The 14,392-nt window shown below is 40.2% G+C and overlaps 2 protein-coding genes across 4 annotated transcripts in view; one reads left to right on the top strand and one right to left on the bottom strand.

Annotated features, from left to right (window-relative positions):
• Window positions 1-272: 272 nt before the first annotated feature.
• PDZK1 (PDZ domain containing 1) lies at window positions 273-9,805 on the top strand. Its single transcript, XM_042809896.1, has 9 exons — window positions 273-380; window positions 2,677-2,888; window positions 3,143-3,392; window positions 4,356-4,492; window positions 5,775-5,970; window positions 6,184-6,380; window positions 6,844-7,038; window positions 7,670-7,969; window positions 8,935-9,805. The coding sequence occupies exons 2-9, from the start codon at window positions 2,679-2,681 to the stop codon at window positions 9,010-9,012; spliced, it is 1,563 nt and encodes a 520-aa protein (XP_042665830.1). The 5' UTR covers window positions 273-380; window positions 2,677-2,678; the 3' UTR covers window positions 9,013-9,805.
• The window catches only part of GPR89B (G protein-coupled receptor 89B), a 22,486-nt gene continuing 14,084 nt past the window's right edge, over window positions 5,991-14,392 (bottom strand). For 2 of the 3 annotated variants that reach the window (XM_042809897.1, XM_042809899.1), the window contains exons 9-14: window positions 13,473-13,570; window positions 12,662-12,754; window positions 12,232-12,327; window positions 11,743-11,832; window positions 11,085-11,150; window positions 5,991-10,930 (exon numbers count right to left, since the gene is read on the bottom strand). In XM_042809897.1, the coding sequence (XP_042665831.1) occupies window positions 10,724-10,930; window positions 11,085-11,150; window positions 11,743-11,832; window positions 12,232-12,327; window positions 12,662-12,754; window positions 13,473-13,570 (650 nt within the window). In that variant the 3' untranslated portion in view covers window positions 5,991-10,723. The remainder of the gene's footprint in view (window positions 10,931-11,084; window positions 11,151-11,742; window positions 11,833-12,231; window positions 12,328-12,661; window positions 12,755-13,472; window positions 13,571-14,392) is intronic. The other variant, XM_042809898.1, reaches the window with a different exon arrangement.

Below are 14,392 nucleotides of genomic sequence, written 5' to 3'. Positions count from 1 at the left end.
CAATTAAACACTAGCTAGCCATGGTCAATACATGACAATCCTAACGTGCTCCTTTAAGACACTTCTTATAGCTGGAGAAGATTCTTGCACAGAGTAAAGATCAGGCTTGCCTTAGATCACCTCCTTCACTGAGCTTTTGAGTATCATTATCAGCAGAACAGAATTCAAAGCTGCTGAGAAATACATGTGATTTGCACTTCTGCAGGCAAGGACAAGGCAGCTTATCAAGGCATTGAGCATATTCAAGTGAAACTTGGTTAAATAAATCATCTTTTAAATCAACCTTTGCCCAATCAAAGTCCAGTCGTACCTATAGGTACTGCTACAGGAGGGACAGCAAGAGAGGATTTCTGCAAAGGCTGCTTCACAAAGATATACAGGTAAGTTGCTCCTTTATTTTCTTTTGCTATATAAAACTCTGTTTTATGAGCCTGATAATCTTGCATGTAAAGCTTTCATGAATTGAAAAGTTGTTTGCAGCCCAATATAATCTTCCCTCCTCTTCTACATAAGAAGAGGTAACCTCTTCTGTAAAAGCTTACTGTTCCTTCAGCTTTGTGTAAACTTCAGGAATTAACCAGATTTTCCAGTGTTTGTCAAGAACAGCTACTCTGAGTTGTGGTTGAGATGAGTACAATGTCCAAACAGTAGTGCAGGACATCCCTACGTGAACTTATTCTTCATGCCACTATGCACAAACTCCACAAACTACTAAGTACCTCACCAAAGGGAGGAAGAAAATCACAGTCCACAGCCTGCCTATCCACGCATGCTGAAATGCTCCATATTCTCCAGCTTCAACGGCATCCCTGTCAGCTCCTCTCTCCTCACCCATACTTTTCTATATGTTGACCAACTAACCCTAACAACACAATTTCAGCTTCCATAACAAATACTCTGTATTTGCATGGGTAGCCAGATGTACTTCAGCAGTAGGCTGCTATCAAGATCACAGAGAGGTTTCACTGGTAGCTACTTCTAAAAACAAGCAAAAGAAATGAAAAGGCCAGTTTTCACATGCATTAGTTATGCGAGTGATACATAGAAATGGAAAAAAGGAAGAACCGTAAGGCGTTCACGCAGACAGATGAAATTTCTTAGCATTTATTAGGCCGAGATTAATGGCTAACCTCCGAAACAGGTATTTGGTCTTTTCACAAACTTCTATCGGGAGTGAGGAAAAAAGAAAAATCTATCCAGTAAGACACACATCAGATGTGCTAATTAGCTGGATGGAGAAAGTTGTCTTCGTTAATCTTGTTCTTATGTCATCATGGATCTTGGGCAGGAGCCCCTAAGATAACAAGATAGTGAACTTTGGAATTGTTTCTTTATCACAACTACTGCTTACTTTCTGAACACAATGCCTCTCTTACTGATAATGAGCCACCCAATTCCATTGTGTCATAAAAATATAGAATATTCTATGTTGGAATGAACTTCTGGAGAACATCTGGTCCAACAGCTCATGTTAAACCAGGCCAGCTTAGATCAAGTTTCTCAGGGTTTCATCCATGTAAGCACCTCCAAGGATGGAGATTCCGCAGCTACTCTAGGCTCTTGTTGAAAGCACCAGAGATTAAAAAGCTGTCCTTACATCTCCCTAATTAGAATTCCCCTTGCTGTAACCCGTATCTGTTGCCTCTCATCAGTATTAACATCCAAGAATAATACAGACCTGTGTTTTCTACACCATCCAGCTAAGCACTTGAAAACACAAATAAGATCTTTCATTTCCCAAGATTGAACAAACCCAGCTCTCTCAGCCTCTCTTTGAACATGTTGCTCTCCAAAAACCTAACCCACCCCAGTGGACTAGCTTCAATACGACAGTGACATGGAAAGCTCAAAACAGAACTCACGCATAACCTTACAAGTGCCAAACAGCAGGGAACAATCCCTTCATTGACTTGCTAGATACCTTCTGATATTGCCTACAATACAGTTTTCATTGCAAAGCTACACCAACTCATGTTGTTTGTGCACTTGTGTGTTGTCCTGCAAAACTGTCTGTTGACCAGGCAGCAGCTGGCCTGTGCTGTCATGCATGGCCTAGATACAGATTTTTTTCTTTTTCTCTGTTAAATGTTTTGATGTTTCTGACAGCTCCTTTCTCCAGCCTGTCAATGTCCCTTTAAATAGTATCACTATCTGCCAGCCTATTGACTGCTCTCCTATGTTTGGTATTCTCCATCAGTTTGTTGAGGATGTATTCTGCCTCACTGTCCATGACATAAATAAAGACTTTGAACAGTACCCATCAGTGCCAGTACCAACTCTAACCATTGTCACTAATAAGCAGCCAACGGCTGGATTAAGTACCACTGATAAAAACCCTGTGAACCTAACGGCTCAGCCACTCTTCTGCCTACCTAAAGAGCCTGCTTATCCAGTCCCTATGTCAACAAGTCATCTACACTTACTGTACAAGAGACCCTCTCAAAGGTATTGCAATACTTAAGGAGAACATCATTCACTGTTCTATGCCTGTCACAGGCATTCATCTTGGAGTTAGCAGGTAAAAAGGATTCATTTCATCTCCCTTTGCACAGCTGGATTTCCCAGGAAACCAAACCCTAAGGATTCTGAAGCAAACTGTCTCAATATGTATTTACAGCAATTTTTACAGTATTTTTTTTTTGAACTCACAATTACCTTTTCCATCCTGTTTTGTAGAGATGACTTCTGCTCTCCAGCCCCGAGAATGCAAAGTGACCAAAAAACCCAAGAAGAGCTATGGATTTTTCCTACGTGTGGAGAAGGACACAGCAGGACATCTCATCCGGAACGTGGAAAAGAACAGCCCCGCTGAAAAGGCTGGCTTGAAGGATGGAGACAGAGTCCTCAGGGTTAATGGTGTGTTTGTAGACAAGGAGGAACATACAAAGGTACAAACCTGTTTAGTCTGGGGTCCACATCACCTCCCATGATTGAGACCCACTGTCACTATTGGAAGCTTTCTGTTCCATTTTTATGGCATCTTCCAAGAGCTGAGTCAGCTGCTCTGCATATCTCTCTGCATCATTTATTATCTATTATAAGCAGAGAGATGTGACAACAAAACCAGTGAAGAGTGTAACCCTTCCTGGGGAAAGCTTTTAGGTCAATCACTCTGTTTGCCATTTCACCTTGTCCATTACAGGTGGTGGAGATCGTAAAGAACAGTGGGAATTCTGTTGTATTTCTTGTTCTGGATGAAGCATCTTATAAAAATGCAGAAAAGGAGGGAGCAAATCTGGAAGAGCTGGGTCAAAAGGTATCAAAAGGAAAGAAGAAACAGCAGTCCACACAGCCCATGGCCAATGGAGCAATCACTGCAGTTCCACAACCACGGCTCTGCTACTTAGTGAAGGAGGAAAAAGGGTATGGCTTCTCCCTGAAAACCACAGAAGGTGAGAGCCTGGGGAGGACAGATGGTATACATATGACAGCCACAGTTGGGGGGTGGGGGGAAGGGTGCTCTTGCTAACAGAGGGGAAGTAAGAAGCAGCAAGATGGATTCAGACCCATCTCCAGTCAATTTCTGTACAACATATGGTTTCCTGAGGACCATATTTCTAATGGAGCAGAAAAAATAAAAGCCAAAGAAAAAAGAAACAGCCACCATAGCAGTGGTTCTCATTTACCAAAGCCATTTCCACAGTTGGTGCTTGAATACCAAATATATCCTCAACTGCTGCTTGAAGTCCATTTTATTCCTCCAAATCACTTAAGAACTAGAATACAAAGTTCTAGCCAGCTAGTCAGTAATAAGACGACAACCAAATGCTTCTCCTGATTCATTTCATTTAGAAAGTAATTTTCAGTCTCTTTCACACCTGTCTTTCTTACAAGGCTAGTCAACAGAATAGGCAAACCTTCCGGAAATCATCAACCACGAACAGGATATTTCAGAATGCAGAATAACCAAAAGATCAAGTATCTTTCAAACACAGGAAATTCTGAAGCGTGTAAAACAGCACTAAAAACAGCTCATCTCTTAAAATGTAAAAAAAAAAAAAAAAAAAAAAAAAAAAAAAAAAAAAAAAAAAAAAAGTCCCTTTCAGCCATCTTCATCAGCTCCTTTGGCACTCTTGGTAGAGAAATAAGAGTTTTAGTTGTAGTGGGAAAAAAAAAAAAAAACAAAACAAAAACAAACCAAACCACCTCCCTTCCCCACAGTACTGATATTTCCTGGGCAGAATAAGAGAAGTAAGAGACAGAGGCGTGTCTACATTGATTTGTGGTGCCACTATAATATGCACATAAGAAGAGACTGAGAGCGTCTAAGGACATCAGTGCTGAATCTTCTTAGCCATCAAATGCAAGCATATTTCAGTGAATTACTCTGTGTAATGGGTTACCATCTATTTCAGGTCAGAAGGGGTTGTTCATAGTAGATCTGGCACCACAAGGAGCAGCTGCAAAGGCGGGTGTCCAAAATAAAGATCGCCTGATTGAAATCAATGGAAAAAATGTGGAAAATGACACACATGAGGAGGTGGTGGAAAAGGTATTTGTTTGTGTACTGATTCACCTTCTGTTCTGGCCCATTTTCACAGCAATTTGTCAGGCTTACTGAAGAGGCAGGTCTGGCTAGTTTGAATGCATCACAGCAAATCTTAGAAGCTACTGTTTATACTTTACCAACTCAGTAGAGTACCCTTCTGCTTTGGCTTTGTTGTCATATGCTCTCTTGACCTGACTCTGAATGAACACTGCCATCAAAACAGGCCAAAGAATTCTAAATATGAGAATTATAGGAGTGCCAGAAACCATAGTAAATAAAACATGCTGTTCCTAGAAATCCTGGAAATACTCCTACTAGTAAGAGAGAGGGCAAGTAACTAAATACAAGTTTTAGGAAAGGAAGAGGAATAACTCTCTGATGATGTAGACAGCACGGAACAGGGTGAATTCATGATTTTAGACAGCAGTTCCTTTTTTCTGCTAAGAAGCCCAAGATTAATGAAAATTAAACTGCAAGTAATTTTGCTGCCTAGCCTCAGCTGCTAAGAACATTGCTAATGAGACTTCCAGTTCTCCACTAACGGCACTGCTAAACCACAGCCAGAGCTGAAGAGATTTCAGAGGGCTGGTCATGCTCTGGCATTCCAGCAACACATTGAGTGCAGGCTTCTAGCTACAGAGCTATGCAACACCTATGCTTTTTGGGGCTGCAAACCATCAGCTGCAGTGATGTTCGTTATGAGTGAAGAGGGCACCCATTGAACTAGAAAGCAGTTGGAGAAAGGCAGAATTAAATGGAAAGTTTGAAGAGACCAAAAATCTTCAGTCAGTCATGCAGGGACATTGAAGCGGGCCAAGAGCGTGACAGAAATTTAACACTAGGGCAAAGATAAGTTATCTGCTTGTTGCTGCTATGATCCAAAATAGTGATAGAGATGGCACGATATGTCTGCCTTACAAAGTTTCAGGTTTAGATGAGAGTCAGGCACCATCTATTGAGGCTCACTGGATTTCACTGCCACTGCATGCCAACCCCTTATAGCTGTTAGGTAGCTCAATTCTACAGCTAGTTATTCAGAGACCAGGAAAGCAGTAAGAAATACAGAACATTTCCTCATATTTATGCAAGATTTTGTGTCTCTGAAATCTTGACATGGTCCAAATTATTAAGAAAAAAAGGAAAAAACCCTAAAATAGTGTCACCCAGACCTTCCAGCTGATGCAGCAGCACTCACCACCACTGGTGTATCAGTAAGCCAGTTACTGACGTAACTACAATTGTTTTTGAAGGGGTCATGTCTGTGACTGTACATGTACTAATGCAGGTAAAGATGTCTGGAAATCACATTATGCTTCTACTTTCAAATGAAGAAACGGACCGCTATTATACAAGCCAGAAGATGGTGCTGAGCAAAGAGAACGCCAACCTAAAACTCCTTCCTCTTAAACCAAAACTTATCGAGCTTCAGAAAGGAAAAGATGGTTATGGCTTTTATCTACGGATGGAACAAAACACTGGTGGTAAGAACCAAGCCAACACATGACATTTGCGATAGTTTATTCCACTACTCCTACAGTCTGCAGACTCATTCTCTTCATCTGGCTTCTTAACAAGTCCGTATCAGGGAAACTGCCTCACACTCAAGTGCAATTTCAACAGCTTTTACAGCAGAACATGATTACACTTACCAAACAGTCCTTCACATCCATCTTCTTTTCCCCTTTTGATCTTAGATCATGTAATCAGAGATGTTGATCCCAAGAGCCCAGCAGCCAAGGCAGGTCTCAAAGATGATGATATCCTGGTAGCTGTCAATGGTGAGCGAGTGGATGCACTGGATCATGAAAGTGTAGTGGGAAAGATTAAGCAGTCTGAAGAAAAAACCACATTGTTGGTAGTGGATAAGGAGACTGACGCCATGTATAAACTGGTAAGTAAATGCAAGCTACAGCTAAAGATCATTAATAAGACACAGAAGCAGCAACATATCAGTCTGTAAGAGCAGTTTATCTTACAGCAAGGGTCTAAGATGCATCCAGATTTCAGCAACACTCCTTGCACTTGAGTACCAAATCACTAAACATCTACATTTTTGGCCTCTTCCATGTTTTTAGAGGCACTGTTGGAACCACCCATATTTGAAAGCATCCCAAGGCTGGAATAAGACAACAAAATCAGAATTAAATTATTGTGTAATCTTTTGTGAGCAATACAAACCTTATCATGTGGATCAACATTGTAGCTTTCCACTTAACCAGACATTAACAGCAAAGAGTAGCTTGTTGCAACTCGTATCTGAACCATTAGGTTTCAAGCAAAACATATTTAGCAAGAAACCTACAGATTTCACAACAGGTTTCATATCAAAGTTTTCTTTGTCACTGTTTTTTCAGGCTCAAATTTCCCCCTATTCATATTACTACAAACAACAAAACCCAGCTCCAGCAAAAGCAGAGGAAAGAGTTGAGCTGCACACTGAACATAAAGTGAACCACAAGCCAAGAATCTGCAAGATGGTAAAAGGGCCAAGTGGATTTGGCTTCAATTTAAACATGGTCAAGAACAAACCTGGACTATTTATTAATGAGGTACTAATGTAAGATAATCAACAATGAAAAGCTTGCGTAGTATGTTGGGCAGCCCTCTCCCTTCCACCCTGTAAATGCACTCAAGAAAAAGCACAAGACAAAACTCTTCTCCAGCTCTCTTAGATAATTGTTAAAAGTCAGACTGATATTATAGGACCAATATTAAAATAAACACCAGAAAACCTCATTGCTTTTATTCCACTAGATATCTAAAAGGAAAGGAAATCCAAGTTTTGTTTCATTTCTTGCTTTTATTTACAAGGCTGGAATGCAAAAAAAATAGTATTTAAAATACAGATTTTTGAACTATAGAATACCCTGGAAATGTAAGAGAACTTTCCCTTCCACTTATCAGAATTTCTGCAGCTGGCAAGAGTGAATCTTGTTATCACAAATTACATCTGTGCCTTTTGTTTTCTGGAAGGGAGGAGTTTCACACATCACTAACGAATATGTCAATGTAGTCAAGTTAAGTTTAAGTTACACCATTATAGGCCTATTGTCTCTTTCAATTCAGTTCTGCCCCCAGAATCTCCCTGCCGCACTTATTTTGACAGCTTAGTGAACCATCAGTTGCTAATGCATCTTCTCAACTTTATGCTAACGTCACCCTTTGAACTTGCCTTTGCAGGTACAAAGACACGGACCAGCTGATGTAGCAGGCGTAGAAAATAATGATGTTTTGGTGGAAGTGAATGGGGTGAATGTGATGAATGAGCCTTATGACAACGTTGTGGCAAGAATCAAAGAGAGTGGTGATAAAGTAACGCTACTGGTGTGCAGTAAAGATGCTTACAAATACTTCCAGGACCAGAACATTCCCATCACAGTCGCTATGGCAGATCCAGCCCAAGACACTTCTGAACCTCCTGCTTATACAGAAACCTCAGCAGCAGAGTCAGAGAGAACCTCGCCTGAACCAAGAGAAAGGGTAAGTATTACCGTATTAAACAAATGCCAAGGGATCACGGAGGAGATGCTGAAAGAACTTCCTATAACTGCTGTGTATAACTGAGCTAGGATCCTCAATTTTTACAAGTCAGTCCAAGTTATCAAGAGGGAAGCTGTGATATGATTACTGTAAACAACTCTTTCCTTCCCCAGGCATAATGCAGGTGAATATCTCTAATGCACAATTAAATTACAGAAAGAATGCACACACAAGAGACTTTATGGAACAAGACAATCTACACACTGCAATCCTCAAGGAGGCAATACAGTCCTTTAAGTGCAAAAAAAGTCCCTAAATACACAAAAAAGCATAACCTGCTTTTGGAGAAATTAGGTGAAATATTTGAAAATAGATTTTTTTTTTTTTTTTTAGAAGAAAGAGCAATCAACAGATTATGATGACATTTGCAAAGAAATGCACAGATTTAAGTAATTTTGCTCACATTATACTGGCAAAAAGAATCTGAAGTATGACAGAACTCAGAGGAGCAGCAAAATAATTCTTCTTGAAACAGTAATTTTGAACCTTCTTTGTGGTCAGCCTTAAGTACTGAAATGCTTCCTTTTGATCACGCAAGAGAGACAGACAAGGATAAGACCAATACTGCCTCCTATCTTCCTACCTATTTTTCCATGACCCTTGACTGCAAATATCTAGCTGCCAGGTTTTTCCATAAGTTCTGTCAGAAGATTAGCACTACTTCAGTGTGCAAGTTCACCAGATACAGGAATTAAACAACAGGAAACTTCTATTAAACATATTTGTCTCTAAAACATAGCTAACGAGAAAGCACTTCAGTGACAAAAGTCACATTTACTGGCTCATTATGCCATCCAAACAAGTATATCATTAGTGCAGATTAAAACAGGAGTCCTTCATAACACTGCAAACCAGCATGTTTACAAACTAAAAATAACCAGAACGTATTTGTTACTCCTCCACAGGCAAGCTCATCTTCCTCTTCACAATCAGCTGCCTCAGCAGGAGCAGACAGCAACAGCAGCGATGACACAAGGCTCTGAGGAGACTGACTATGCTGAGAACAAAAAAGAAATCTTCCAAATTCTTTCTTCAATCACACTTTGCTACTGCAACTTCAGAGTTTGACTATCCATACGAGTACCAGACCTGTAAGGGACCGTGCTGCCTTGCTAAAATGCCACTGCCTGAAATAAGCCCTTTAGCGTATCCTGCAGTCCCTTAACAAGCTGCAATTGTACTTCATTCACTGCACAAGTCTTTCTGTCTTGTAAAATGGGGAGTAAGCCACTTACTACTGTAAAGGCTTTAATAATTAGAAGTACACAGTTAAGTATACTGCAGCACAGGGAGGAAACAGTTCATAAATTCCTAAGTATCTGAGCCTTTTAAGAACGAGCGTTTAATAAAGACCAACTGATTTCTCGCCATCTCCCAGGAGAGACAGTTCTCCTAATCCAATCCCATTAACACAATCCTGGAGGTGACGATCTGTGCTGTATTTATGGCAGTGCAATCGCTATGGTATGTCATGAATTAATATACTCTGTGCAATACACTCCTTTCTTCCACTAACACTGCAGAAATTTCTTTCAAACATTAAGTTAACCTCATAATTCATAACTCAAAACCTAAAACCTTTAAGCACTGTTCTCTCTCCTCTGCCTGAATTTGCAGATCATAGTGGTTAAAAGCGTAATTCAGTCGTGCCGGTTTGTCTAATTCCAAGTCAACACCACAATGTCTTGGATGTTATATAAATGGCTCTGCAATATTGCTATTGTATGCTTTTTGTCTCCTTCCTGTACACCAAAGACAATACAGAATTAAATTGTTTTCAGTGGTTATTTTTTCCCCAGGTCCTAGCCTTACCACCTATGATTTATGTTCCAGAGCAATTTTGTAACAAACAAAGCCTGGGAGTGTGTCTATGGGAAGCTACAAGTTCAAGTCACATGAATAAAATTTACTTTTATGCCTTGAATGACATCAGAAAGGGGAAACAGGCTACTGTAGAAGAATATACAGGTTGAGGGGAACACCAGATTTATAGCATATAAGGTCAATACATTTATAACACGTAAGGTAAACAAGGCATAACTGTTATCTTTGACTTCATGCTGAACTCTGGCAAACAGGAATCCAAAACCTCAGTTCTGTTTACAAAACAAAGTTGAGGTTCAGCAAGAGAGCTAAGCTCCAGCTCAAAAGGACAGCACATACTAGTGATATCCTCTCAACTTCACTCCATTTCACTTCTGCCAGGTAGTAAATTCCAGCTCACTTGCAAACAAATATTTTGAGCTGACAAAAAAAACAACTGTGATGCTTGCATGAGGTATTACAAAAGCTTATTTAATTCCACAGACTTCCACATTCAGCTCCAAAATTACCATTCTCTGAATCTCAATTATGAGTTGCTTTTTAAAAGAAAAATCACATTTGCTTGATGCCTTCTCTGAAGACATTCTTCCAAACACAAGATACCTTACCTCAGACAGCCTACAGCCCCTTAGATACTGGTGTACCATAAATTCCCTTTATTCCTTGGCAATGTGTGCATTCCCTTTCCCTCAAGCTGTAGCACCTTAAAAAACGAGCCACAGAGCTTGACTGAAGACATGGAAGTTCAAAGAGCCAGTGACATTGCTTGAACACACAGAACTGTCCTGGCTCTCCAAGTTTTGCAGTCCACAGGAGTTGCAACAGTCCAGCAGAAAGGAGATGGGAGCAGTGTGTGTCTGCAGTCCTTATTTAGAGGGCCATATGCTTTTCTGGAGCTTGCTTATGTGCTAAGTAGAGAAAGAGGATGCTGGATAGTGCACTAACTAGAAATATCACATCAAACCAACGATGATAGAAGTTGAACTGAAGCTCTCCCAGGACTTCTGTTATAATAGTGCGGTACTCTAGAGGCATGCTCATTCGAATCAGGAGCACCGACGACACAAAGTACATACCCTGTAAAAAGAGAAAGTAGCAGTTGTTTTAAAATTGGCTTTGTGGCTATCATAGGACAGCACGCAAGGACTTTGTTATCTTTGTTTGTATGCAAAAACAAATATGTATGTATGCACAAATGCATACAGGTATGCCCATGGTTCTGCATACTCACCATGATCTGTGCTAGAAGCAGAACAATAACATTGGAGGACTTGCTGCTGGAAATGGCATAAAAGAACTAGAAAGAAAAAACACACAGGAAATAAGCTGGACAACGATGCCTTAGGACATCATGAAAGGAACATGCCATTCAATTCTCTTTCACATGAAAAGCATGTTTTTTCAGAGAGACGCATGTACCCTACTTTTAGGAACATGAATCTCTTAAGACAGTGGCAGGCACCAACTGGTAAAAGTCATGTATTAATATTTAAGAGTGGGTACTAAAACCCAGGTCAACACAAAGAGTCACATGTCTCTTGAGTTAATACCTTTCCAGCTCTACAAAAAGGACTAGCAGTTCAAATGAGGCAATCTAAATTCTTTTAATCATCATCTCATGAACCCTTACTAATATGCTGGCTACAGCATCATTCCGAAGCCATGCTTACACTTAACATCTCATTGAGCATTCACACCTCTTCCTGAGAATAACAGTAATAGAAACTGAGTGGGGAGAATATATTTTTCCTCTCCTCCTCCTCTACAAGGATTTAAATTCAGAGAGTAAAAACATGAATGTGTACTGATAGTTTACGCAGTATATGTTCTGTTTGAATTTAAAGATCTAGTAACATATTTTTATGAGGAAAGCTGTAAGACAAACATACCTTCGTAAGTGTAATTAACAGGCCTCTGATAGAGGTGACAATAATTATTCCAACAAGAATAAAGGAAATGTGCTGAGACCAGAATTTCACCTGTATCAACAAGAGGAATACAGTTAATTTTCTAACTCCATTTTCGCTACATCGTATAGCTGCCAATTCTTTAGGATCTTTGTACTTCCTAGCTGCACAATATCCACTGTAAACAGGTTTACATTACAAAGATAATTGTGAAAATATCTGTTAATTCATTTCATTACACACACAAGTAAAAAGATACAACTTACATCAATCATCTCTTTGGAGATGAAAAATTATAAAAGTGCAAATAACAGAATACTTGTTTCAAAGCTCTACTTCCTTTTCTCTTTAGTAAGTCAGAAGTCACAGATGCATTCCTAGGGTTCTATCACTTCCACGTTATGAGTATTATGCGATTGCTTTTGTGGGGTAGGAATTACTGAAAATGCTGTAAGAATTAATAAATCTCACATCAAACTGGATTCCCAAATAATTCACAGTGATCTCAATTCCTCTTGTGACTGGATCCGTCTTCCCCACACGGTCAAACACAATATTGATGGTTGCCTGCAAGGCAGAGATGGATTTACAATCAAAGAGAATAAAAAGAACACCTCACTGCTACACATGAGATTCTTGTTTGCATATCCAAGGTTGGGGGAGCAGCTAGATTGCCTAAGAAGGTACAAAAACACATATATTAGAAATGCTTGCCTAAAGTTCTGTAAAAAGAGAGATGCAGAGCTTTATTCCAGACAAATACCATTTTCATTCAGAATTTCCAGAAGCAAGATTATAAAGAGACTAGGGCCTTACTTAATACACTGCACCTACAGCATAATCTGTGCAGGGAGTGACATTTGCATATGTGCACATAAAACAGAACAAAATATTTACATACCATGAAGATTTTCCAGACACAATAGATGGAGAAAAAGTAACCCAAAAAATTGAAGTATTTTCCCTGGAAAGTTTTGGAGTACTCTATTCTTTCCTGGAGAAAAAAAAAAAAAAAAATCCAAGAGGGGGGAGAATACATACAAAAAATTCATTGCCATGATAACAACACAAGCCATACATTTTAATGGTGCACCAAGAGCAGTAGCCACAGCTTTATCCTACAACTCTTCTAATTCAAAGGCTTCTGAACAGCTCTAGAAACCTGTAGTATGTTCCAGCACATACCTAAACAGGAAGTAACCTGCCCTGTAGACCCCAAATTAAAGAACCATAGAATCATCACAGAACCACAGAATGGCTTGGGTTGGAAGAGACCTCAAAGACCATCTAGTTCCTCCCTGCCATGGGCAAGGTTGCCAACCATAAGCACTAGATCAGGCTGCCCAATGCCCCAACAGATCTGGCCTTGAATGCCTCCAGGGATGAAGCATCCACAGCATCTCTGAGCAACTTGCTCCAGCACCTCGCTTCTCTCAGTGAAAAATTTTCTCCTGACATCTAATCTAAATCTTCCCTCTTGTAGTTTAAGACCAGGCCCTTGTCCTGTCACTGTCTACCCACATAAAAAGTTGATTTTCCTCCTGTTTATAAGCTGTCTTAAGTTCTGGAAGGCCACAACAGATTCTCACTCCACCACATCACTACATTTCAACATTTACCTGCTAAACAGCTTTCAATTTCTGGTAACATACGCTCTCATTCAATCTACTTTAGCCCCCAACACATATCTGGGCAGTTATTTTGTTTCATACCTTTGTTGCATGCAGGTCAGCAGTTTCAAGAAAAAGCTGGCGGCTCAGTTCTTCTAGGGCATCCACTTCTTGCTGGATAAGAGACAGATCTGGCAAACCAGCATAGTCAAGGCTAGAGTACACCACAACTTCTTTAATTAAAAGAAAATATTCCCCACCTTCGCCTCAAGGGCCACGTCTAATTGTTTGACCACTCTTTTAATCCAGATCAGTTTACTGATACTGTCGTAGTGCTCTTGTAAATAATGCACCCAAAGACATCTCAAGGGTACCTGTGCTGCACAGTACTCCATTTTAAGAAGGCAGGTAGTACTCTTCTGCCTAGGTAACACATTGCAGAAGCAGAGCTCTCAAAGACTGCTTCTCCACTTCAATAAGCATCCCTTATCATCAGAGTGCACAGCATTTCACACTCCCATCACCTTCACAAACAAAACCGCTGAGTAACCGCCCCAGGAGATTAGTGATTATTATGAAGAGTCTCATCAAATAGCCAAATTCTCATTTTAACAGCCATTGGAAAAGGACAGGAAGAAGACTCCTTGGCCTTAAGCAAACTGCACGTTTTAGGTGCTCTGACAAATTCTTGGAAGGCAATGGCAAGGTAGGGAAATACAGACCCTTATAACTGTCCACATATTCCTTCCATCCTTATTGCATAGGCACAATAACATTTATTCACATTTTCCTATCCACTTTTTGTCACATTGCTAGAGCAACAGCAGTGAACCTACACCATGAGAATAATTCAATTGTTACACAGGCTGCTTCTTCCTCTGCAGAGAGGGACCTGGGGGTCCTGGTGGATGACAGGCTGGCCATGAGCTAGCAGTGTGCGCTGGTGGGCAAAAAGAGAAACAGCATCCTGAGAGGCATTAAAAAAAGCACGGTCAGCAGGTCAAGGAAGGAGGTCCTCCCCA

The sequence above is a fragment of the Centrocercus urophasianus genome, unplaced genomic scaffold (genome assembly GCF_019232065.1).
Source record: "Centrocercus urophasianus isolate 14NV4802_14NV808 unplaced genomic scaffold, USGS_Curo_1.0 seq_12, whole genome shotgun sequence".
NCBI classification, from domain to species: Eukaryota; Metazoa; Chordata; class Aves; order Galliformes; family Phasianidae; genus Centrocercus; species Centrocercus urophasianus.
This window is presented reverse-complemented; position numbering and strand designations above follow the sequence as displayed.